This window comes from Sus scrofa, chromosome 12 (genome assembly GCF_000003025.6).
Source record: "Sus scrofa isolate TJ Tabasco breed Duroc chromosome 12, Sscrofa11.1, whole genome shotgun sequence".
In the NCBI taxonomy this organism is placed as follows: Eukaryota; Metazoa; Chordata; class Mammalia; order Artiodactyla; family Suidae; genus Sus; species Sus scrofa.
Genome location: NC_010454.4, coordinates 12418875 through 12446175, shown reverse-complemented (window position 1 = coordinate 12446175; position 27301 = coordinate 12418875). Strand labels below are relative to the sequence as shown.

Below are 27301 nucleotides of genomic sequence, written 5' to 3'. Positions count from 1 at the left end.
CTCAGGAATAAAGTAACAGTTGTGTTTTGTGGGTGTGTGTCAAATGTCAAATTGGAAGGTTTTTGAATAAAGAAGCCGCAGCTTAAAAGAAAGTCCCTCCTTGTGCTTACTGAGGAGTGGCGGTTATGTTTACCTAGGCCTCCTGCCCAATTCTGAGCTTCAACATCTAATGACGTAGTAACTTTTCAAAATCCGAGACCAGGAAGAGCAGTCAATATAAACTGTCATTTTCCTTTCATCTGGTGCATTTCAGCTTTTTTGGAAGTGGCATATTACTTGGTTACTCCTCAATTTTTTAACTGATTTTTAATAGATCATTCATTTCTAGACATACTGCTTTCCCGGTAATCCCTTCGAAAGATCCTATTTTATATCTTTAGTTAAACTATGAGCAAATGTGATTTTACCTTTATTTTGGTAATATTGATAAAATAGGGTAGACGTAAAAGTCCCTTCACCAGTGAAGTATGAAGAAAGGGTCAGCCCTAAAATTCTGTGCCCTGTCCTCCTAGAACCTGGGTTTTCATCAAGCCTCTCGGCCTCCTCACCTTGAAGTGTGGGTTTCACGCCAGGGCCAGGTTTTAGAACCTCTTCTCTTTTTACTGACCTCCCCAAGGACGTATCCCCATCAGCACCTCAGTCTGAGACCCCTCTCCATCCACTGTTGAGACCCACCTTCCCAGCGTGACGGGTCTTCTTGAGAATCCCACCAGCACCTTGAAGCCCACGCTGCCTCCACTGCCCTGACTTGGTCCTACCCATCCCTTCGTCACTCCTGGTGTCTGTTCTCTGCTCCTCGAGGTCAAAGCCTGATGGGATCTGGCACCCCTTTTTGCTCCACGCCCATTGATGACTCTTCCACAGCTCCCCATTTTCCGTGCCCTCTGCCCTCACCCTGGCCCTCATCCCATCTGACCCTCACGCTTGCAGAAGCTTCCTTACTTCATTCACCCCCTGACTTGGCAGAGTTATTTCCTCAAAATTCAAGGGAAAACCCGATCAGGGCATGAACAGGGCCAGAAACTGCCATGGAATGAGGAAGAAAACTGGCTTCTGGCTTTGGCATCTGGGAGGTCACCAGCGACCATGTGAGGATGGAGTCCCGGGAGGGGCAGGAGGCAGGGCGATGGGGCTGAGCTGATGGGAGGGGGACGAGGATGCTGAGTGTCCACTCCGAGGCCTGTGGGGAAGGGGGAAGACGGAGATGAGGCCAGAGGTAGGGGCCAGTTTTCTGTTTTAAAGATAAGGGAGGAGTTCCCGTCGTGGCTCAGTGGTTAACGAATCTGACTAGGAACCATGAGGTTGCGGGTTCAGTCCCTGCCCTTGCTCAGTGGGTTAAGGATCCGGCATTGCCGTGAGCTGTGGTGTAGTTTGCAGATGTGGCTCGGGTCCCGCATTGCTGTGGCTCTGGCGTAGGCTGGCAGCTACAGCTCCGATTAGACCCCTAGCCTGGGAACCTCCATATGCCGCAGGAGTGGCCCAAGAAATAGCAAAAAGACAAAAAAAAAAAAAAAAAAAGATAAGGGAGATGCATGTCTCCTTTGTTTTTTCTGTGAAATAAAACTAAGAACTAAAACAAACAAAAAAAGCAGAGAGTGTTGGTTTTTTCTTGTGGCAGAAACTAGACACTATATTATTACAAGCAGTAATATATGTATGTGGGTATGTGCGTACCTGTACATAGAGATGTTTGGAAGATCTATTTATCTGGTCTGTATTTTGAGAAACAAATAACCTTTAGTTTAAGGTGCCATATTAAGGCCAGTTGGAAGCCCTGATGATTGAGGTGAATTTCCTCAGGGAAGTAGTTCAGATATGTGTTTTCTCCCTCCCAAACATGGATTCAGTGTCAAGGCTGTGCCGGGCACTGGCCTTGGGCTGGCCGATGCAAGGAGGAGAGAGCTCTGAGCTTCAGGTGTCCCCGTCTCACGTGGACGTGGAGCTTGATCCCCTTAAACCCTGGATGATGAAAGCCCAGAGGTGTCCACACTTTGCTCCCCGGGTGGGTCAGGGAGGTGACACCATCAAGCAGAGCGGATGGGGCAGCCTCCGGGCCAAGAAGGAACAGGTGGCAAGGGAGAAGGAGGCAGTGTGGAGTAGCACAGGCACTCCGCATTTGACATTGGTCAGTCTGTTGAAATCCCAGCCCAGTGCCTTACTGCCGGCCACACTGACGTCAGCCAGCTCTTTAACGCTTTTTTCTTTTTTTCTCTTCTTTTTTTTTTTTTTTTTTTTTTGTCTTTTTACCTTTTCTAGGGCCACTCCTGCAGCATATGGAGGTTCCCAGGCTAGGGATCTATCGGAGCTGTAGCCACCAGCCTACACCAGAGCCATAGCAATGCAGGATCCAAGCCACGTCTGCAACCTACACCACAGCTCATGGTAACGCCAGATCCTTAACCCACTGAGCAAGGCCAGGGATCGAATACGCAACCTCATGGTTCCTAGTCAGATTCGCCAACCACTGAGCCACGACGGGACTCCCAGCTCTTTAACGCTTTTGAGCCTCAATTATGTCCTCCCTTATGTTGATGAAATAATACCCGCTGCTCAGGATGGCAGCGAGGGTTAATAATAAAATCCACGCAGTCGATGAGAGCTCCTGTTGTTGTTTTGGCTGCGCCCGAAGCATACAGAAGATCCCAGGCCAGGGAGTGAACCTATGCCACAGCGGTGACCCAGGCCACAGCAATGACCATGCCGGATCCTTTGACCACCAGGTCCTCAGGGAACTCTGCTTCTGTTGTTATTGATTGTAGCTGTGACATCAGTACGACACTAAAGCTTTCTACAGCTCCAGAGCCAGGAGACAAAGGTCGCAGGGGACCACACTCAGGCACGTGAGCTGCATGTCAGGGATGCTGCAGTGTTGTTCAGTAACATCATGAGCAACATGGTGGGAATGACATCATGAGACTCCGGTTCAAGGTCACTCTGACAGCAGTGTGAGGATGGGTCAGAGAGCAGAAAAACCGGTCCAAATATTCTTCTCAGTACAGTCATCATTATTCTCCCCGATTAAGCCATAAGAGAAGCTGATAAGCTTCTACTTCTTGGTAAAAAATTATCAAAAGGAAAAAAGTGCTTCTTGATCAGAAAGCATAGGCGCAATTGCATTTACCACAATAACCAAATCATAAACCAAAATAGAGCTTCACATTCATTGTCAGACTTGTTTGAATTATGAATTTTATAATTAAGTATAAAATCAAAAGTGCCCTTTTGCCCTCATTCTCAAACCCTTATGCTCCTTTAAATAGAGGTTCTTAGCCTGGGGTCCATCCAGGTGGGCTGCCGGCAATGTGTGGACTCCCTGAAATCACAGGTAAAATGATGAGCATTTTGTCCATGTTGGGTGACCACGTAGCATTCACCAGATGCTCCCTCCAGTGGATCTGGAACATCAGAGAAAGGTTAAGAACCACCACCTCTCTCTAAGTAGAGAAAAGATTGGAATTGCTTTGAAAGAACCTTCAGTGGATATGAACTTAACACATTTTGCCAGAACTCCAGCTTCTTACCCCTGACTGCCCCCCACCATGCCAACTTGGACGTGTAACGGGCATTCCACATTTCACATCTCCTAGGCTAAGCTCCAGGTCATCTCCCACCCCACCTGTCTCTCCTTCACCTCCCCCAACTGCAGGCTTCAGGTAGACTCAAGCCAAAATCCCGGACCTGCATCCATTCCTCAGGGCCGTCATCTCCAGGTTCACATGTATCTGCAGTCTGACTCTTCCCTCTCCCCCAGCTGCTACCACCTTAATTCACTTCTCCATCACCCTTCCCCAGTATGTTCCAATGGCCTCTACCCTGCCTCCCCGCCTCCCTGCTTCTGCCCAGATCCCTCTTCAATCTGTTCTTCACAGCAGTCAAAGCAGCCCTGCCCATAACCCTCCAGGAGCTCCATCTACCTTGAATAAAATCTCAAGTTTTGGGGTTCCGTCATGGCTCATGGATCCGGCATTGTCTATGCCGTGGCTCAGGTCCGATCCCTGGCCTGGGAACTTGTGCATGCCATGCCCCCAAAAAATCTCCAGTCCTCCACTGCCCTCTGAGGCTTCATGTGTCCTGATAGGACTCGATCTCTGTTATGCCCCTGACCTTTCTCCCCTCTGGTCACTCCACACCAGCCTTGGCGGTTTCCTCAAACTCATCACCTCCGGGTCTTTGCACATACAGGATCCCCTGCCCAGAAGGTTCTTCCTGCAGATTTCTCTGTGACTTGCTTTGTCTTCTCCTTCGGGTTTTTTTCTTTTTTGTCTTTTGTCTTTTTGTTGTTGTTGTTGTTGTTGCTATTTCTTGGGCTGCTCCCGCGGCATACGGAGGTTCCTAGGCTAGGAGTCTAATCGGAGCTGTAGCCGCCGGCCTACGCCAGAGCCACAGCAACGCGGGATTCGAGCTGCGTCTGCAACCTACACCACAGCTCACGGCAACGCCGGATTGTTAACCCACTGAGCAAGGGCAGGGACCGAACCCGCAACCTCATGGTTCCTAGTCGGATTCGTTAACCGCTGCGCCACGACGGGAACTCCTCCTTCAGGTTTTTTGCTCCACTACGGTTTTCTTGGGCCATCTATGGAAAATTGCCACATCGCTCCTCACCCTGCTCCAAAGCATCCACCTGCCCTGCGCTCCTTTTCTTCCACACTTATCACTGACATATATCATACTAACTGCTCGCCTAGTGTCTACTCCCCACTGTAATGGAAGCGTCATGAGAGCAGAGAATTCGTTTTCTTTCACTGCTTTATCTAGAGTACCTATCACAGTTCTTAACATAGAGCAGAAACTCATTCATCACAATTGAATGAACTGTATTTCGAGAATGCATTTAGCATCTTTGCAGTCACCTTCCCATGTGTTCTGCTTGCAGTAATTTCCTGTGTATTCTATGTATAATTTCATCTGATTGTTTGAGTGGATTGTTTCTTTTCTGGTTCACCTCTGGACTCGAAATAGTAATTGATTCAATGATACTTAGTGGTCTCTGTGGTTCCTGAGGTCCCCAAGATTAACCTGAATTTGATATCCAGCAGCTACTTGGCAACTGCAAGAGTTCATCTCGGTCCGCTTCTTACAGATTCCTCAAGTTCTGTTCCATCCTCAACGGCTTAATAAAGAAATTCCTTTAAGGTTACCATAATTTATTCAAATGACTGCAGTATAATTTTGAAAAGTGTCATGTTGGTCCAGTGTTACAGTCCCTGGTTGTCACAGTGCTTTTCAGAAAGTAGGAGTGTGTGTATGTTGCAGGTGTACTGACAGAGCTAATTAGCAACAGCTTTACCCTCTGTTGCATATGCTTGTGGGTTTGCACTGGGAGTATAGGAGATATTTTTTAAGATGAATTGACTCTTGCTAATGTGTCTGTTTGGTAAGTTTGGAATTTTTAATACTTAGTTATGCCTAAAGTAGCAAACATCTGGGCCTGATATTAAAAGGCTGATTTTGTTCACCTGAACCCTTTGGAATAGCAGTAATAGACTAGAGATCTGAGACGTTTTAAATGCCATGTCAGTGGGTAAAACTCTCTTTTCCAAAGGCACTCATTTTTAATGTTTTTGTCTTTATCCTACACCATTTCAGGCTTTGCAAGATGAAGTAGAAAACCGCTCGAATCAAGTGCGATGTATAGAGAAAAAACTACAGCACAAGGAACTGGAGTCACAGGACCAGGTACTCTCCCACATGACTGGTTGGCTTGTTTATTTTCCCCAGATCAAGGAGCTTATGCGTGTCCTGTTTCCACTAGGATGCTTTGGCTGCAAGTAACAGAATACTCCACCCCTTGCTGGGCATAAACAACAAGAGCTCTTTTAGCTCACAAAACTAGAAGTCTGTAGGTAGGGCAGGCTCTGGGCAGGGACCCCCAGGGCCCTGTCTCTACTTCTTTCTCATTCCCGTGGCTCTACCTCCTGTATTGACTTCACCCTAAAAACCAGTTCCAAGATGGCCACAGCAGTTCCAGGCATCCCATGCAGATCCAGCACTATTCAGAGGCAGAAAGGGACTGTGTGTTTTGGATGCCCCCTTCTGAAAAGTAAGAAGACCTTTCCCGGGACCACCCACCCCACATACACCTTCCTTCTCATCTCATTGGCCAGAACAGGTCACATGCTCACCCTGGCACATCCAATCCCTGACGGGAGGACAGAGGGCACCGAAACTAGCCTAGACCAATTCAGATCTACCTGCTGGTGATGGAGGTATAAGAGGAAGGATAAGCTGGACAAAGAAGGCAGGAAATGGATGTTGGATGTGCAGGCAACAGTGTCTGCTGTGTCGTCCGATTAACATAAATGGGCACTGTTGTACTTAGAGACATAAATCATATTTTCTGTAGAATTTTAATTTTCGCCTCCTTCTTTCCATTATGTTAATGAAACAAATCTAATATAACCAAAATAATCTGGCTATGACAATAGCTCATGACCTATTTTATTTTCAAATGACAGGATCATTTTCATCCAATTCTTTAAACTAAATTTAACAAAATTTAAACTAAAAAGTCAACAACATATCAGTAAAGATCACAAGTCTTAACTGAAATATAGTTGATTTACATGTCGTATCAGTTTCTGCTGTTCAGCAAAGAAGATCTGCTGTAGTGATAATGATAATTGTTATTGTCCTCGGTATTGCATACAGCATTGCTAACCTTCTGAATGCCACCAGTCTTTATGGATGGAAGCTGCCATGGGTTTTGACAGATGTTTATATTTTGGTTGTCTCATAGCAAATCCCGTACAGGAATATTCGGTTAGGTCATTTTGACCTTGTCAGAGGGGTAAGCACTAAAGTATGGCTAATAGGGAAACTTGTCACATCTCTGGAGTTGTTTACAAACAGGCCCCTGAGGTAGGGGAAGCAAAATAGAGGCTTCCACAAAATAGCAAGTGGAAGCATCTAATAGAGGCTGAGTCATAATACTTACTGAATTGACTTGACCTCCTATAATTCCTTCCTACTGTCTGATGTATACTCTTCATCCTGTATATCATGTACATGTCATGTATGTGTCATATATGTATATATCATGTATATATCATGTATATATGGGCATATGTAGGGTCCGTGTTGCACAGTCAATAATATGTATAGAGTCTATGTCATAGGTCAATAATAGGATCACAAAATGGGATACTTCTAGGATGGAAAGTTAATAACTTCATTTATCAAGGCCTACAAGCTGAGAGACACTGTGCGAGAAGCACATGTTAGTTCACTCATCCTGATAATATCCATAGAAGGCTGGTATTATCCTGCCCACATCCCGGCTGGCCCACTGAAACCCAGACAGGTTGAGTGACTCATCCAAGATCATACAGCTAGTAAATAGTGCAGGTGGAGTCAAACCCTGGCTTATCTGACTTCCAAGCCTTTGCTCCTTTCGTGACAGGTTTTAAGTTATAACACTTCTGGTTAATAAAAAAGCTACACAGCAGTGGCAGGGAAAGTAAGCATACCAAGGATGGTGGGGAAAAAATACCACTCCAGACACCTGGCACAGTAGGCAACGCCATCAGCTCTCTGTGGGCAGAGAAGAGCCAAGAGCAAAAGCCGCAAAAGCAGAGCCATTTTGGCCACAGGTGGAAATACCTCCTTCGATGGCAGCATGGCCTTCAGGGGGACCAGCCCAGGTTTAATTGTCACTGAGGTCAGCCGAGCCCCACCGGCCGGCTGGGATGTCTGTAACTAAAAGAAGAGAAACTTCTTAAAAGCAGGAAACCGTGCTCCCTGGAGGACTGGGCCTTCTCCAGCTTGTGATAAAATATGACTTAAGGTAAAACTTTGTTGACATCACTCTAATTCATGGCAGAACTTCACACAGAAAATTCCATAATATATTGAGAGTAGGGAAATTAAGAAATCCCAAATGAACAATAGGGAAGGATTCAGGAACCACTTTCAGTCTTATTTTATTGACTTCTTTTTGATCATCAAAGTTGCTTTCATCTTTGCAGTGACAATAGCTTTCTAGACTATTTCTTATACTAATTCCTGATATCTTCTATTAGGCTCCAGTTTACCAAAGAAATGTCAGGAAATACCCATGGGTAAAGCTGAATATTTCATAATCTTTGCAGCCATGAAATGTTGGGTTCTTTCCACAAGCTCCTAGGGTATCCTAAGCAAAAATGCCAAATGTTTCAGTAAAACTGAGGAGCAAATCATAGGCACTTCACAACTATTATCCATCTATATTTAATTTAACTTGTACTTTATCTAAATAGGACCTTTCTGTTTGTGACACTAGTTGAAGCAGTCCGAAGTCTTTAGAAGCATAGAGGTATCGCCAAGTACAGTTTTAGGGTCTGATTATATATGCACTGACTGAGGTTGACATTGTTTGGCATTGTTGGCCATTTTTTTTTCTGCATCTGTCAGAGCAATTGGAAAATAGCAGTAGCTATCCTGGAGTTCCCATTGTGGCCCAGAGGTTAATGAATCCGACTAGGAACCATGAGGTTTCGGGTTCGATCCCTGGCCTTGCTCAGTGGGTTAAGGATCTGGCGTTGCCATGAACTGTGGTGTAGGTTACAGACCTGGCTCAGATCCTGTGTTGCTGTGGCTGTGGTGTAGGCCGGCAGCTGTAGCTCCAGTTCAACCGCTAGCCTGGGAACTTCCATATGCCATGGGTGTGGCCCTAAAAAGACAAAAAGACAAAAAAAAAAAAAAGAAAGAAAATAACAGTAGCTATCCTGACATCAGCCAATCAAACAACCAAAATGTGTGTGCAAAACAGCTTCTCGGAACTTTTTCTTCCCTTTCTTTGCAACCAAGTATTATTATCCCAATACTAGTGGCATAAAGAATCAAAACTGAATCTGGCAGAATTACAAAGGACAATTTCCTGGGCTTCTTTTTTTAACTTGCTTGCTTTAAAAAAAAAAAAAAAAAAGTTGAAACTGTTTCTGTTTTTCATTTAAGAAAAATTCTTGTGTTTTGATTCTATGAAAACAAAAAATGAATGAGGCATTCTAAAAGTCGTGTTTTTAATTACAAACAAAAAGCTGCTTCTCCTCGGGTCTTGTTGGGTGGTGTCCTTGCTGCCCACCTCTTGCCGATGCCATCAGCTCTCTCCTCCAGCTCCTCACCCTCGCACGTGTGTCTGCCAAGAGCCCTGGGGAGGCTCATTCATCTGTGGTCACAAAGGGTTGATTTGCCCCTTATGTGGACTCGCGATAACACCCACACCACTTTTCTATCCACATCAGCCTGACAGAAACATACCTTCCCTGGAATCCATAAAGAGGAAAGTAATGAAAAACCATCATTCTTTTCATCCGTACTCAGAGTTAATGATTTCTAATTGCCGATAAGATCCGAGCAAGAATCCCATAATTGTGGCAAAGGAGGGGAGATCAGAGCCCTGCTCAAAAGTGTCCTCACTGTGCAAGGAAGTGGAGTCGTCAGAAAAGACGGTGACTCCCCTAAGACAGCAGCGGCAGGCCCACCGCCAGGATCATCTTTCTATGACGTCGACGTCTCTGTAAAGCAGATCCATGCCGTGTATCTCTCGGCTTCAGGTTATGTGTAAAACTAAATCTCATTTTTTGGCAGCAAACAGTGTTTTGCCATTCGCAGTGAGACCAGGTGATTTGCTGGCCCTTGCCGGAACAATCTGGTCTGATCAATTGTAGAAAAGAGAGGAGAGGGAAGAAAAGAACGAATGTGGACTTTTACTTGGTGGGCGGCACACTGCACCAGGGAAGTGTCTCTTTATCACAAAGGCCCTAAACAGTGTCAGCCTTTGACCTCACAGACTGTAGATGATAGGTATCCGTGTAACAAAACCCCTGCTTTGAACTGGAGAGTTTTAACTTTTGAAAGTATGAATAGTTTCAAGTACGTTGACCACTCAGTTTCCCAGAAGTTATCTGAAATAAATTAGTGGGAAGAAATCATCCCTTGAGATCTAAAAACGAAAATACAACACGGCACGTCTCCCGGCAGAGTCATCCTCGTCTTACTCGATGTTTCATCCCTCTGGCGGGCACATTGCACGAGCCCGTGGCAGGTACTGAGAAGAAACACGGATGAGTAAGTGGCCGTCCTGCCCCCAAGGAGTTTACAGTCTGGTAGAACAGAGATGCATGTAAAGTGTAGGCTCCAGGCATGGAATTTAAAGGAAGTTCTTTCTCTCCTGAATGGCCTGGAGGCTCAGATCACAAGATGTGAGAAGAATGCAGCCTTGGTGCTGCCTGCCATCTTCCCTGGGCCCCTGGGGAAGGCAAGGAGGAGCTCCGGCCACTGAAAGCTTTGGGTCCCACCGCCCCAGGCAGGGCTTGACACGTGCTGACATGCAGTGTTTCAAGAGCCTGTGGCCCAGGTCCTCTTTGGGCAGTGGGGACAGTGCTTCTGCCAGCTTTCTCCCAGACCAGCCGGCTTTCACCTCAGCTGGTGGCCTGGAGCTGACCCTGGAGGGGCCTCTCTGGGTTAATGGCCTGCGTTCTGGCAGCCAGCTGGTTTAGTTCTTATCCAGTGTGTCCAGGCACTAAGCGTCTGGAGGCTACAGGCACAAGTTACCCATAAATTGCGTTAAAATATACATTAAAAAGCGAGTCACACTTGGCGTTTCAATCACAGCTCTGAAGCAACGCATTTTTATAGTTACGGCCTAGACACATCAACCAGTCGGGAGAATCTGGTGAATCTAGGGACCAGCGACAGTCTCAGTGGTGATTGTGTGAATCGTGTGTTTTGGGGAGGAAACAGAGGTTGTTCCCTCTGGAAGGGGACAGAGAAGAGGCTTCAAGGACAGGTACGATCCATTGGGGAAGCACTGCCAGTTCCAAGTCCATCTTTGTCACTACTAGTCATGAGCTCTCGGGCAAGTCGCTGAACTTCCTAAGATGTCAGTGGTGGGATTTTCCCGCAGGGTTGCGGAAGACGACATGTGTGAAATACTTTAGAAACCATGGAACCTAACGCAGGTGCAGTGTGTGTGGTTAGCGTCATTCCCAGAGCAGGGCCCTGTGAGCTGGGCACCAGCAGTCGGGAAGTACAGTGGAACAGAAGGCGTGAAGCAGAACAGGCTCAGACGTGTTCAGGGGACAGCGAATGGTACCTTGGCCGAGGGTAACATCAGTGACGAGGGAAACGAGACTAGAAAGTTAGCATCATTCATTTCATGCATCAAACAATATCAATAATAATAAACCTTTGTCACTGTCTGCTCTTCACCCCACCCTGTGCTCTGTGTTCGGACCACTGGTGGCCAGTCCTGAATACACTGCCAGGGAATTTAGTCAATGATCAGAAAGCAGTTGTCAGCCATTGAGGGTTTTTTCCCCTTTAACTGGGCAGCATTACATAATCGTGTCTATGCTTTAGAAAGATTAATGCAGCAGCAGAAGGTAAGATGAAAGGGAGATGAAAAGAGATGAATTCATAGGTTATGGCACTAAATTCATATCCCTAGTCACAGGAGAAATCAAAAGGGCTTGAACTAGATACCGTCAAAGGGAAGAGAAGAAGGCAAGAGTGCATGTGAAGACTCGCTTCAAATTCACAGAACACTCAGATTGAGAGGGTAAGGAAGGGAACAGGCCAGAAATAATACCAAGTGGAGACAGTGTTATTTTTCACACCTCAAGACGCCAGCAGCCGGCCATCCATTTGGAGACATGTAGTCGGAAATCTGGACTGGAACTCAAGAGAGAACATCTGAATCTAGAATGTAAGAAAGAGCCCCGACTGAAATGTGAACATGTGAGTCTAGAAAGAAATATAAACATGTCTGAGTCGTCTTGATGGGGGGGTAGAAACCCCCCCCAGGATGTCGGCGGCGTTGACAAGGAAGAGCAGAGAGAGATGAGAAGACCACGTTCCAGGGACCAGGGGAAGTAGGGGAAGATAGAAAGCACTGAAAGGGGAGTTACCGTCGTGGCGCAGTGGTTAACGAATCCGACTAGGAACCATGAGGTTGCGGGTTCGGTCCCTGCCCTGGCTCAGTGGGTTAACGATCCAGCATTGCCGTGAGCTGTAGTGTCGGTGGCAGACGCGGCTCGGATCCAGCATTGCTGTGGCTCTGGTGTAGGCCGGGTGGCTACAGCTCTGATTTGACCCCTAGCCTGGGAACCTCCATATGCCCCGGGAGCAGCCCAGGAAATAGCAAAAAAAAAAAGAAAAAAGAAAGCACTGAAAGGGAACAAAGGATGAGAAAGATGGTGACAGAGCCAGAAGAATTTTATGTCATGAAAACCAGAGAGCGTTTCCTACCAGAGAGTAAGGATCCAGCGGACATCTTCCTGGCACCCACCAGCACTTGGGGCTGAACTGAATTGCCTGGGGAGCCTTTCCCCTCTGGGCTTCCTCCTCAGAACACGGTTGTCCACTCCATGTCCCCCTTCCTCGTACTCCTGTCACACTTGCTGTGAAACTCCACTAAGGCTTTCCCATCAGATTCCCCCAGGAGACTTTGCTCTTGGATGGGTCCGCAAGCTGGGATTGCGTGCTGAGTATCTATCTCAGCATTTCCCCCGGTGCCTGGCCCACGTGGTACTCAGTGAATTCACGAAAGGAAGAAAGGAATGAAGGAGCAGAGAAGGAGGGAGGGAGGCTTAACAGCATCACATGCTGCAGGGAGTTTGAGGATGAGCGTTTCAAAAGCCACAGAACCTGAGCCGTGGTTACAGATCCTTCATAATGCGCCTCCTAAACGTAGCCTAAGTGGACTTTTTCTACACATGCTCTTGTCTACATTTTTTTTTTTTTTGGTCTTTTTTAGGGCCGCACCCATGGCATATGGGTGTTCCCAGGCTAGGGGTTGAATCGGAGCTGTAGCTGCTGGCCTATGCTAGAGCCATAGCAATTCAGGATCCGAGCCAAATCTTCGACCTACACCACAGCTCACAGCAACACCAGGTTCTTAACCCACTGAGCGAGGCCAGGGATTGAACTCGCATCCTCATGGATACTAGTCGGGTTCGTTAACCACTGAGCCGTGACAGGAACTCCGCTGTCTAGAGTTTTGTTGAAATAATTATAGATATGCTTTTATAACTTCCATCAGAGATGAGCAGGGTGACTGAGCCTTCTAGCTTCTCTGTGGCCCTCTGCTCTTCCCCAAACATGCACCAAAGGGATCCTGTAAACCAGGAGAGCAGCAGGAGGTCAGCACCATCCACACGGTCCACCTTGCTTCTTCTTTGTTCTAAGTAATTTTGGTCAAGCTTTATTGAGGTATAATCGGCAAATGAAATTGCATATATTCAAAACAAGCAGTGTGATGATTTGATACTCATTGTGAAATGACTGCCACAATTAAGTTAGTTAACACATCCATCACCTCACAGAGTTACTTTTTTGGGTGTGGTGAGAGCATTTAAAATGTACTCTCTTAGCAAATTTCGAGTACCCAATACAGTATTCATAGCTATAGTCACCATGCTGGACCTAGTGGGTCCCTAGAACTGTCCTATCTCTGAAGGTTTGTGGTCTTAGACCAGCATCTCCCCAGTTCCCCCACCTTCCAGCCCCTGGCAATCACCATTCTACTCTGTTTCTATGAGTGCAACTTTTTTCTTCTTTTCTTTCCTTTTTTTAAAAATTAAGCTTGATTTACAGTATTGTGCCGATTTCTGCTGTACAACAAAGTGACCCAGTCATACATATGTGTGTGTGTGTGTGTGTGTGTGTATGTATATTATATGTGTGTGTGTGTGCGTGTATATTCTTTTTTATATTCTTTTCCATTGTAGCCTGTCCCAGGAGACTGGATAGAGTTCCGTGTGCTATACCACAGGACCTCATTGCTTATCCATTCTAAATGGAACAGTGTGCATCTACCAACCCCAAACTCCCAGTCCATCCCACTCCCTCTCCCCTCCCCCTTGGCAACCACGAGTCTGTTCTCTATATCTGAGTCTGTTTCTGTTTTGCAGATAGATTCATTTGTGTCCTACTTTAGATTCCACGTGTAACTGATATCATGTGGTATTTTTCTTTCTCTTTCTGACTGACTCCATTCAGTATGATAATCTCTCGTTGCACCCCTGTTGCTGCAAATGGCATCATTTCATTCTTTTTATGGCTGAGTAGTATTCTAGTAGATTTTTTATAGATAGATAGATAGATATGAAATCTCACATTCTGTTTTTCTTAATGCCATGGGTGAGTGAGATCCTCTTTCTCTGTCTGATTTATTTCTCGTAGCATGGTGTCCTCTAGGTTCCACCCTGTTGTCACAAATGCCCACCCTTCTGCTCTTCCCTAAAACAAGGCAGATTTTCCTTGCAAGTCGCTTCCCTAAGATGCCCTCCAAAGGCCGCAGCAGGACACATACCAACAGAGTTTTCTATTTTCTCTACAGATACATTTAGCATTCTGCTGCTTCCAGCCCAGGTTTCCGGGTTGAGGAATAGAATGTGGTCCCTTTGGTTTCGGTAGCTTTGCGCTAATGTTAAGCAGCTCTTGGGAGTGCCTTAGCACCTCGGTCTGTTACACCACTGCCACTGTTATCATTTGTACTCCCAAAGAATTTATCGGCCTCCTACAATGCACAGTGATCTGTCGGGGAGTAACATGAACATTAGGAGAAGCAACATCAATATCTTTAAAGCTTTCATTGGAGAGCACTGCTTAGCTTTAAATCACCTCAGCCATCATTACGGCTAACCAACAAATCTATAGAGTCGCAGGCAGCCTTACAGAGGAAGATGTTACGTAGACAGAAAATCAATTAAGCAATAATCATGACAATTGTTAAAAGGAAGAATTGGTCTTTCACAGATTTCCAAGCCTTTCATTTCTCTTTTCCATAATGGATTTTAAAACTTCACAGTCGTGGCTGCTATTGGCTAACTCATCTGCAGTGAAATCTATTTAAAAGTACTAACAGCTCAAAACTATGTTTTATCCCTAAACACATTATGAAAACAGGAGTAGTAATTACAACAGAAATATAATTCAAAGACTTTTATTGACTTTTCATGTTTAATGGTTTTTATTCTGCCTTGTTTCAAGTAATTTTAATAACCACAGTTTATTTACAAAATTCAGACTAATTCTTTTGTTCCCATGCCAACAAAATACATTTGTTCTCAGGCAGCTGGTATGATGCATCATTCTAATATTTGAGTTGTTATGAAAGATAGAACCACATTTAATTTTGGCCACATCTTATTCTCAATGAAAGTTTGAATACCTGCCTCTGTTTTCTGAAAAATACTTAAAGTATCGTGTCAGGGACATAAGTATTTTCATTAAAATATACATCTCATTAAACTATTCCTGATAAATCAGTTATTATAATAGATTGCAGTGGCAAAGCAAGCCAAAGACTTATACCCCAAACCACAACTAAAAGCTATACCTGATGATCACAAAACCATTTTTAAAGAACGTGAAGCAGCTCTTCTCCATGAAAGGGCTCTGTGTCTCATTGTTGCTTCTTGAGATTCCCTTTGTTTTTAACTTCACGGGAGGAGAGAGGAGGCGGGTCCCTGATGCGCCTGCTGCATGGTTTTAATCCTGAGCTTTGCTGCCATATCAAATCCAAGTGTCAGCAAAGCACCCACTGCATGATTGCAGCTGTTTTTCCATAAAGCATTTTCTGCATTGCTGAAGTGGCTCTTCGTCCACGCACATCGGTGAACGCTGGGGGACGATCGAGACGGGGCCGAGGGCCACGGGGCTCTGACCCCAGGCTGCCAGGTTCAAAGCCGGGCTGCGCCTGCTCAGGGCTGTGTCTCAGCTTTCACCACTGTAATGAAGTAATGTGATCACGCGTTCTCACTTCTTTTAGTTTGATCTTTTTTTAAAGTAGTTTTGGCTTCAATTGTAGTCTTTTTAAATAATTTTTTTCAGTCAAAAGATGATTTAATCCAAAAGATTTTCTCCAAATCAGTAAACTGTGGAGGCCCTCAAAGAAAAAGCAGGAACGAAAGCTAAAAGCCAAGTTGGGTTCTATACCACCTTTTAAAATTGGTGGACAAGAAAAAATGATCAAGCATTAACCTGGGTAATGGAATATAGTCTCCCAGGAAGATAAAAAGGAGACTATATCCCTGAACGGTGTGCTATCAAGGCTTACTTTTCTGGCTGCTACTAAGCGCTGAATTCATGGAATTGAGTGAACAGCTGGAAGGAGGAAGTAAGAGAGGAGATAAACAGAGAGAAGGTAAAAGAGGGCGGGTGAGTCAGCATGGTGACGAGGGAGAAATGTTTGATGACTATTTATTGTGCTTGTCACGTTCAGAAAAGGGTATCAAATAGTCTAAGATGCCACTTACTTGCAGTTCCTTTCCTACTGTAGTCCAGCCAGAAAAGACCTCCTTTTCCTGTTGCAGAAGGGCTATTTTGAGGTGGGAGCAACTGAAATTGCTTACTGTCAAACGAACGACAGAGCAGAGGTGTTTTAGAAGCATCAGATGTATATCAGTTTAAGTTAGAAATAAGGAAAGAGAGGTGACTTTTTAATACAAAGGAAAACTCAGAAGTTTAAAAGGCCATTTGAATATACTTTCCATGTAAACAACCTTTTGAATTTTGATATAGAATCAGAGGACATAGTTTCAATTGGAATTAGAGGACACAGTTTTGATTGGAAAAATATTATTATAATATCTAAGTGCAAAGACTGATTTATTGAGTCACATGGAAAAATTAGAACTTGTGAAGCATAATATAGCATCATGGACATTGTTAAAATTTTGTGAAATAAGAGGCCAATTTTGAATTAGACAACCTAGGACCTGCTCAGTTCTCAGCTTATGGAAACTACATACAAAACTCGGGGTCTTCTAGAAGCTTCTATTATTATAATAAAGGAAAACATTGTTTGAAGGCTCATTTTGGGTTTTGTGTGTGAGATTTACACTAGGGCTTATTCAGAAGGGATGATGAGTAGAGAGACTGACAGGAGGTTTTCTAAGTTTTGATTAAGAAGTAAGAGAGGAATTTGCAACCTGTTGGTGTGGGCTCTGACAGCTTTATGTAGCGGACTCTTCCCTGCTCAGGTAGGTAGCTGGTTGCAGTGGAAAAGAGAGGGCACAGATGTCAGGCTCAAACACTGTGCTGATTCTTACAGGGGCAGCAGGAAGAAGTTGATGACCTGACCAGTGGATTAGGCCTGGCATCCCCTACAGAACCAGAGCAGCAATTTGTTTGTTTATTTATTTATTTATTTATTTATGCTTTTTAGAGCCACCCCTGCGGCGTATGGAGGTTCCCTGGCTAGGGGTTGAATCAGAGCTGTAGCTGTCCACCTACGCCACAGCAACATCAGATCCGAGCCTTGTCTGTGACCTACACCACAGTGCATAGCAAAGCCGGATCCTTAACCCACTAAGCAAGGCCAGGGATCAAACCTGCGTCTTCATGGATGCTAGTCAGATTCATTTCTGCTGAGCCATGATGGGAACTCCAGCAATCTATTTTATTTTTCCACTCTTTAGCCTTAAGGTTTTATTTGAATGAATGCCCCTGCAGAGAGAATGAGGAAAAAATTGGAAAACTAGGCTGAATGATCCCAGCATTTTGAGATTTTGCTTGACTTGATAAACAGAGGAAGATAAATGAGATGGTAAATCAGAATAGACCATGGTATCTAAATGACAGCTCAGCTCAGAGTGAATTCTTTTTCTAAACTTGTAAGTGATACTTTCAACATTTCAATTCAAAAAATATTTTCTGAGCACAAATTTTACAGGGTCCTTTATTGGCCTTGATATATGTCCATGAACAAGCCAAACAAAAATCCTTCTTCTTATGAAGCTTACATTTTAATAATAGGTTCTTCAGGGGAGTTCCCGTCGTGGTGAAGTGGTTAACGAATCCGACTAGGAACCATGAAGTTGCGGGTTCAATCCCTGCCCTTGCTCAGTGGGTTAACAATCCGGCATTGCCGTGAGCTGTGGTGTAGGTCGCAGACGCGGCTCGGATCCTGCGTTGCTGTGGCTCTGGCGTAGGCCGGCGGCTACAGCTCCGATTCGACCCCTAGCCTGGGAACCTCCATATGCCGCGGGAGCGGCCCAAGAAATGGCAAAAAGACAAAAAATAAATAAATAAATAATAGGTTCTTCATAGTCTTCTGCATTTCTATATAAATTTTAGACTGGGCTTGTCAATTTCCAGTAAATCTTCCAGTCCATGAACACAGTATAGCTCTCTGCTTTATTTAAGCGTTCTTTAATGTTTGCTATATTTTATCATTTTATGTAAAAATGTCTTGTGCATCTTATGTTAAATTTATTCCTATGTATTTGAACAATATTATGATGCTATTTCAAATGATATTATTTTTCAAATTTCCTTTTCTCACAGTTTGTTGCTGGTGTTTAGAAATACAACTGACTTATGTATAGAGTCCCTTTATCACAGTTGGAAGTTTCCTTCTATTCTTACCAAGAGCCTTTTTTTCTTTTTAAAATCATAAATGGATGTTTCTAAAATGCCTTTTTTCCATCTTTTGGGATAATTATGTATATGAATTTTGTCCTTTATTCTGCTAATGCAGTGAGCTTCATAGATTGATTTTCTGATGTTAAATCAGTGTTGCATTTCTAGAATAAGCTCTGTTTGATAATGATGGCTTACCCCTTTTTACCTTTTGCTGGATTTTGATTCACTAATATTTTATTTAGAATTTTTACATCTATGCTTATGAATGAAATCAGTCTGCAGTTTTCCTTTATTGTGATGATCTTACTAGATTTTGATTTCAAAGTTTTCTGGTTGCATAAAACAAACTGGAGTGTTCTTTCTTTATTTTCTGGAACAGTTTGTATAATATTGGTAATTATTTCATCCTTATAATGTTTGGTAGATTAAGCTGTCTGGGCCCAGAGTTGTTGTTGTTGGAAGATTTTCAATTAATTGTGGAATAACAGATTTTCTATTTTAACATCTGGCTAATTCTCTCTTCTCTTATTGAGAATATAATTCATATATATATATATATATATATCCTTCTAACTATACGTCCCATGTTCTGTATCATCTCTGGATATTTTTAAATCTAGCTTCTGGTTCACTAAGTCTCTCCTTAGCTGTGTCTAATGTGCTATTGAACTCATTCTTAATTTTAGTTATTATATTTTCCAGAGTTAGAATTTCTATCTAGTTCTTTTTTTTTAGTTTCCTAGTCTATGCTAAAGTTCACAACTATTTTTCTTATTTTGTTGAACATATTTATCTTGGTTCTTTTAAAGTCTAGGTCTGATAACCATTATCTGGAATGCACATGGTTCTTATTTCATTGTATATGTTTCTCTTGGCTTTTGGTCAAATTGTCTTGCTTTCTTGTGAGCCTGGCTAATTTTGATTGAGTGCCAGATATTTTATATAGAACTTTAATAGAAATAATTTGAGAGAATTTACATTTGCTTCTAGGTAGGCAGGTCGTGATACCTGCCTACCTAGAAGGCATTTTACTATCAGGTACTGAGATGATATGAAGCTAGACTTCAGTTTTGCAGAGGGCTGGACTATTTCCAATTCACTCCTACTCCTCGGGTGGAGCCTTGGGCTCCACACAAAGCATGGGATTTCACCAGGCACTCCCCTTCAGTGAACCCTGGATTGCAGTTTGCATCTCCATGGCTTCTTTTGTGAGGCTGTTAAAAGATCTGTTCAGCTTCTCAGCCTTTAACCAACCAATCTAGAATTGGCAAAGGCCACCGGGTTAAAATATCCCCAAATGCCAGACTTACAAATTCTCTTGATTCAGCTCTAGAATTGACCCCATAATTCTTCCCTGCCTTGTTCGTTTCCTAATACCTTGAAGCAGACTTGGGAGAGAATTACGTAAGCTTCTATTACTAGAAATAGAAATCCACTACAGATCTTCCTTGACTTATGATGGAATTACGTCCTAATAAATCCATCCTAAGTTGACAATATTGAAAGTTGAAAATTCATTTCATACACCCAACCTACCTAAGATCATAGCTTAGCCTAGCCATCTTAAACATGCTTAGAACACTGACATTAGCCTACAACTGGACAAAATCATCTAACACGAAGCCTGTTTTATAATAGCGTTGACCAACTCATGCAGTTTATTGGATACTGTGCTGAAAGTGATAACTTTTCAGAGGGGTTTGCATGGGTACACAGTTGTTGTATGTTGCTGTTTTTGCTCGCCCTCGTGATCGCCCTGGGAGCGTCTGCTCACTGCCCAGCATCATAAGAAAGAGAGTGTTGTATCACTAGCCCAGGAAAAGATCAAAATTCAAAGTGTGGTTTCTACTGAATCTGTATCACTGTCATACCATCATAACATCAAGAAAATGGAAAGTCGATCCATCGTAAGTCAGGGACCGTCTGTGTTTACATTTCTGTGAATTGCCTCATCACTTTCAGTGCCAATCTGTTCTACTAATTTGTTTTTCTAATATGATCTATAGAAATTCATTTTCTTACATATGCTGTATATTAGTGGTTTGTTAAATAAGTCACAAATAGTTTTTCCGAGTTGCTTATCTTTAATCTTTTATTCAATATTTTAATTTTTTGAGAATGTTATCTTTCATTTTCTTTGATTTCTATGCTTGCTTAGGAAGATTCTCCTTGCTCCAAGATTATAAAATATATTTTCTTCTAGTACTCTTAAGGCTGTGTTTTATACATATAATTCTTTAATCCACCACAAATTTGTTGTTATATACCATTGGTATAAGGATTGCAATAGAATGCTTTCCCAGGGAGCTTATTCTCTAATGTGTGGAATTTGTGAATGTGTACATTATGGCCAAAGAGACTTTGCGGATATAATCGAAGTTAAGAATCAGTGACCTTAAAACAGGGACCTTATCTCAGATTATCTTAAGTAGTGAGCCCAACCTAAACACATGGCCACTTTAAGGGCAGAGAACTTTTTCCAGCTAGAGACAGAAGAGATGTGGCCAAAGGGGAGGCGGGAGAGATTGTCATTGTGAGAAGGATCCAGTGCACCAGTGCTGATTAAAGTTGGAGGGACAACAAGAGGAAGATTGAAGGCGGTCCTCAGGGGCTGAGAGGGGCTCCCCGCTGACAACCAGCAAGCAGTGGGGACATGGCATCAGGTCTGCAGCTGCCAGGCACCTTAATCTTATTTTATTTTCAAATAGGGAGCCAGTCACTGGTACCGTTTATAGACTTAGTTATTCTTCCCCCACTTATTTGAAATGCTACCTTTGTCAAAAATCAAGTTTTCCATGCATACATGCATCTGTTGGGGACTTTGTATTATTTCCTATACCCATATGAGTCATATTGTGGTGCTTAAGAGCACAGACTCCGGGGCCACAGTGCCTGAGTTCAAATCCCAGCTCTACCACTTCCACTTACTTGCTGTAAATCTTCAAATAAATTAGTTTGCTTTTTTTTTTTTTTTTTTTTTTGCCTAAGTTTCCCTGTCTTGAAAACAGGTTAAGGGAGTTCCCTCGTGGCATTGTGGGTTAAGGATCCAGCATTGTCATAGCAGTGGCACAGGTCCTGCTGTGCTGCACGTTTGATCCCTGGCCTGGAAACTTCTGCATGCCATGGGCACAGAGCCCCGAAAATAGGTTAATATTAAGACTCATAAAATTGTTCTAAGAATTGTCAATTATTACAGGTACTACCTTTAGAAGAGTATTAGTGTATAGCAGATAGTATTGTCTGTAGGGTAAAGTCTACCCTCAGTATTTTTTCTTTTAATTGTCTTAGTTACTCTTAAGCATTAGTACTTTTGTATGACTCTCGGAATAACTTCCATATTTTGAGATCTCCATGAATGTTTGGCTGAAATTGTTCAGTGCACTTGGCCCTCTCTTGTTACACCATCATGAATATGTCTGGGAAGAATTTACATCTTTGCATCTCTTGTATTTCATTAGGTCTTCTTTTGTATCTTCAGTACAGTTGAAATTTATCCTTTTATGGATAGTGTACATTTCTTATTAAATTTATTCCCGAATGTATCATGGCAGCTTTTTGCCTTTCGTGGATTTCCCCCTTCTATTCTCTAAACAGTTATTGCTGCTTAGAGAATGTTAGGGAATATTCATATTTGTGTATATATATCCAGCCAACCAGAACTAGTGTCCATAATAGATCTAATGACTTTTCAGTTGATTTCTTAAGTTTTCTAAGTAAACTTTGTTGATTTCTTTTTTTTTTTTTTTTTTGTCTTTTGTCTTTTTTGTTGTTGTTTTGTTGTTGTTGTTGCTATTTCTTGGGCCACTCCTGCGGCATATGGAGGTTCCCAGGCAAGGGGTTGAATCGGAGCTGTAGCCACCGGCCTACGCCAGAGCCACAGCAACTCGGGATCCGAGCCGCGTCTGCAACCTACACCACAGCTCACGGCAACGCCGGATCGTTAACCCACTGAGCAAGGCCAGGGACCGAACCCGAAACCTCATGGTTCCTAGTCGGATTCGTTAACCACTGCGCCACGACGGGAACTCCTGATTTCTTAAATTTATCTACGTGGGCAACTAAATCGTTCCTTAGCAGAGATAACTTTTGTGTCTTGTCTTCCGTCTTTCATCTCTGTGCCTTTGCTCCCGCCCAGGCTGGACCTGTGTTCAGCACTGAGGAGGAGTGATGATGGGCCGTGTTTTTGCCTTTTACTCAGCTCTGATGGGAACGCTTCTTAGGGTCCGCTCAGGTGTGTTTTGGTGTCTGAGGGTTTCTGAGAGCTACTCTTTGCTGGGTTTAGACACATCACCTTTGTTGTAATTACCTGTGTACACGTTTTGTCATTCCCACTAGACTGAGACCCCTTTGAGGGCAGAGTAGGAATACACACACACACACACACACACACACACACACCCCTTCTCACCACAGCGAAGACAGAGTTCATCTCCAGTTGGTGTAGGGAATTAGACACGCAGAGAGCCTGAGTCCTCCTGCACGTATTCAATGGAAGCACCTCTCCCTCCCAGCTGTCCTTTCGTCAGTCACTGACTTACCTCCTGGCCCGCTTACTACACCATCACAGGATCTCTTAGACACAGAACCGGAGCCTCACCTCCAGGGCAAAGAATCCCCAGTTTAGGGAGTCAGAGGGAACTTCCCCCTTTACTGCACAGTCTCCCTCCCTCCCAGTTCCCCCTCCGGGAGCTCTGAGACCACAGTCAGGGTCTCTTTTCTGTGATGTCACCCTGCGGGCTGACCTTCAGATTCCCGCCCACTGAATGCTCTTTCCCTGTTTGCCACCTGCTTATACGTTTCCCTCTTCAACCAGCTGCATGCTGTGTACCTCTGCACAGCCAAAGACCCTCAAAAAGCATCTGGGAAATGCATTTCCCTTTAGAAATAGCAGTAAACAATTCCTTATGTACTTACATCTTAATCTATTATAGCTATTTTGTGTATATTCTTTATTTTTAATGGTCAGGTATTCTCTCCAGGACAGTAGTATGAGTTAGTTCCTCAATCATTTACAGTAAGTTTAATCTTGGGGTCTCCCCCACACCCCCAACCACAGAAACCACGTGGTGCTTTGTACAGGGTGGGCCTTTACTGCTTGATCAGTGAATGTATGAATAATACATCCCATACGTTTTTGGATTAAGTTGGCTGACAAATCAGATTTATTATTCTGAACTAGTGTCTACTTTGTTTTCATTCCTCTTTAAAACTGCTAAATTTTTGCTTGTGCATATACTGACCTTTTTGGTGAATCTTGCCAAAACTTGATTGTAGCATATAAAAAATATATATGTGTTGGATAACTGTTGCCGGTTCCACCTCTTTGTGAACCGTGGCATTTAGAAGCATCTAAGTCTCGGGCAAGGCGAGGTTAGGTTGAAACTTGAAGAATGCATGATGTGTTATAAAGTTGGCACCTTTTGGTATTTGGGTTTTAAACAAGTGACAAAGAATGATAAACATGTTTGCGTTTGTGTATACAAAAATGTTGCCAGCACATAGAAAACTTCCTGAGAATTTAAATTATTTTTTAAAAATTCCGGAGTTCCCATCGTGGCTCAGTGGTTAACAAATCCAACTAGGAACCATGAGGTTGCGGGTTCGATCCCTGGCCTTGCTCAGTGGGTTAAGGATCTGGCGTTGCCGTGAGTTGTGGTGTAGGTTGCAGACGTGGCTCGGATCCTGTGTTGCTGTGGCTCTGGTGTAGGCCGGTGGCTACAGCTCTGATTCGACCCCTAGCCTGGGAACTTCCACATGCCACAGGAGCGGCCCAAGAAATGGCAAAAGACCAAAAAAAAAAAAAAAAAAATTCCAACTGAGTTATAACAATACGCAGAAAGTAACAGGACCCAAACAGTGAGTTGACCTGCATGTTAGGAGAGCCTAGCTATGATACTCAGCCAAATTAGAGTATACTTTGAAAATGACAGAAGACAGAAGTGTTAGGCCCTCTTTTAAGTATCAATAAACCTCCAAGACTATATGCCTCACTGAAGAGAGAAACAAGTTACTTTTAATAGGAGAAGGCACTATTCATTCAACACATATTTATTGAGCACCTACCGTGTGCCAGGTGCCATCAGCCCTGGAGCAAGACTATTCCTCACTGAAGAGAGAAACATTACTTTTAATAGGAGCAGGCACTTATTCATTCAACAAATACTTACTGAGCATCTACCATGTGCCTGGTGCCATTAGTTCCCGGAGCATGATCAAGGTCACCTGTCCCCGGAGGAACAGAGCCAAGTGGAAGAGATTCTTAAAGTTCACTTACACTGGCTTGTTGACCCGCATTATCCTGTTTTTCTGCTCCTTTTTATAATCTCTTCCTCTTGCATTGCCGTCCAGTCTTTGGCATTTCCCCTTATCACAGGTGAGGTGTTTTCTCATCTCTATTTCATCCTTCTTCCAGCTACACATTCGCTCTTCCTCAGTGGTACCATCTATCCCCTGGGGCTTCCGCACTCATTTCTTGCCGCACCTCCCAAATTTCTGTTCCAAGGGCTCAGAGCTCTTTCTCAAACTCAAGTCCTATCTTTACATCTGTGTCGTGACACGTGCATCTCCAGCTGGCAGATCAGACTCCAGAGTCCAAACACGAAGCCTGAAGGAAAAACACTCCCCGATGCTAAAGGTAGCTTTTATAATTGATCTAACAGTCGGGGCTCAGGTCATAGCGCCTTCCAAAGAGAGGAATGAGTCGCTAATAATGGCGAATAGTGATGGAGCGCATCTTGATCCCGGGCGACGTCAGAGCAGGGTATGAGGCCAGTGAAGTGAAGGCTCGGCTGCCCCTTTCCCAGATGTTCCCCTGCCCGCGTGCTGAACACTGAAGTTCCCAGGGCAGAGAATCGGGTCTCAGGCACCGGGGCTTTATTTTTCAATTAGAGGTTTAGTAGTGCAGGTTATCCCTCAAAAGGACCACCCAGCAGAGCCTTTCTTGCCAAAAGACAGTTCTGCTAGGAGAGAATGGCAAGGAAATGCGCAGATATTGGGCAGAAGAGGGGAGTGAGATTCCATGTGGCGGGAAGATGGAGAAAGGGGAGGCCCCGGAGGAAAGCGTCCCTCAGTTCACCACCGTGCTGCCCTGGGAGTCAGAAAGAGCCGTCCACACCCGCCCCGGGTGAAAGGGCGCCCGGACACACCATGCCTGCCTGGTGCTGATCGGAGGAGAGAAACCATTCGGGGCTTAGCCACACCAGAGTGGGAAGGAAGCCCTTCTCTTCCCTTCCAGGAAAGGAGGAGAAGCGGGTCTGACTTTGGGTAGTTGTCAGAGGCTCCGTGATTCCTTTTCTGCCGTGTAATTCCAGGAATGTTGCTCCCCAAAGGCCACGTGCAGTCGGGCAACTTGAGAGTTTTCTCTGCCCTTGTGGTTATGAATTATACAGACTTTTAGTGCTTAACTACAAACAGGATTTTCCAGGTGGGGGATCGGAGTTAGGAAAAGAAAAATGCTGAAATACAAGTCACTGGGGTAATAAGTCTCTTGGATGTGGGTAGAAAGTTCCTGCCCGAGAGCCACGGGCTTACTGTGTGTAGGGAACAGCTCAGCAGAGCTAGAGGCCCCGGGATCAGTCCAAGAACAAGGCATGGGTGGTTTTGATGTGCGAGTTGTTTACAAACCAAAAGTAAATTTTTTAAAAAAACATCCTGGTCGCCAACTTTTAGTTTATGGAAATGGGGTGACTGTCCTTCTTTAAGAGGTGCCCCAGGCACCAGGCCCCCGTCTGTAGGGCAGGAGCAGCTGCTGGGACAAGCCTTCCCGGGCATGGGAGACCCAGGAGGTGCTGACCTCGGGCTGCTGTGGCCTCTGTGATGGCTGCGCTGAGATGATTTTTGTTCTTCGAGGGTCTGCAAGTTAAGTTGATGCTCAATTTACAGGAGAAGCAGGTCTGACTCTGTTGTTGTTGAAGGCAAACTGATCTCAATCCTCTTTCCATTTGGTATGAAATTTAAAACGTACTTGTTCCTAAAATTAATTGCCACCCTAATGCCCACTGCTAATTTTTGGCTGCTCTTTGGTTCCTCTCAGCACACGTGTGTGTGTGTGTGTGTGTGTGTGTGTGTGTGTGTGTGTGTGTGTGTGTGGAAATGTTGGTTAGATGTATATCCTTAATATAATAAATGGTAGAGAGACAAGAGAAAAGAATATAAGATTTCGGAGTTCAAGGGGTTTGTTTTGTGGTGTTTTGTTGCTGTTCTCTTTGGCTGGTTGGGGGGTTTTGGTTTGGGGGGGTTATTTTGCTTTTGTTCTTCACTTCCTCATACATCTGAGTGGGTCCACAGTTTCAGGCAATCCTCTAACAGATACCAACTCAGAAGACATCGTTTTGGCCCTCCGCCCCGCTGCCCCGCAGTTGTGACCGCTCTCTGTGATTCCCTGGGCCCCTCCGTTTGGTTCCCCCGGACATTTTCCCAAGCTTGTTCAACCATTCGCCTCCTTGACTTCTGGGTTTAAGTACTGTCGGATCAGATTTAAATCATGTGTTAAGGCTTGGTGGGTCCATCATTGTCCTCAATTTAAGAAGTATTATAGAGGTCACGACATTGCTACAAAGAAGGTGGCTCCAATCCCTCACTTTAGAAAAGGGAACGCTGTGGTATGCGTTACCCCAGAGGCACCAGCCACCAACCAGCTCCAGGGCCCAGAGAGCCAGCGACGTGCTCACGTCCCCCACTCTCTCTGCGTACTTCCAGGCATGGCTAGTACAAAACCAGATGTAAACGATTTTTCAAATACTGCTCTGACTTAGCATTAAATTTCCCTTAGACCAGATGCCAGTGTTTAAATCATATCCTGAAGGATTCAAAGAGGAGGAATTACTCATTGTGTTTCATTCATATAAAATCTGAAATAAAGGGGAGAAAAGTACAAAGAAACCGAAGTACCTTGGCTGTGCCTTGCCAGAGTGCAATAAATTTGAAAAGAACATAGCCTCCCTTATGAACG

The 27301-nt window shown here is 44.1% G+C and overlaps 1 protein-coding gene across 7 annotated transcripts in view; it reads left to right on the top strand.

Moving 5' to 3' along the window:
- Positions 1-27301, top strand: part of CEP112 (centrosomal protein 112) — a 475548-nt gene that overhangs the window by 369655 nt on the left and 78592 nt on the right. For all 7 annotated transcript variants that reach the window (XR_002337057.1, XM_021066730.1, XM_021066727.1 and 4 more), the window contains one exon: positions 5590-5679. Coding sequence is in view for 6 of the 7 variants with exons in the window: in XM_021066730.1 (XP_020922389.1) it covers positions 5590-5679 (90 nt within the window). In the remaining variant the exon portion in view is untranslated. The remainder of the gene's footprint in view (positions 1-5589; positions 5680-27301) is intronic.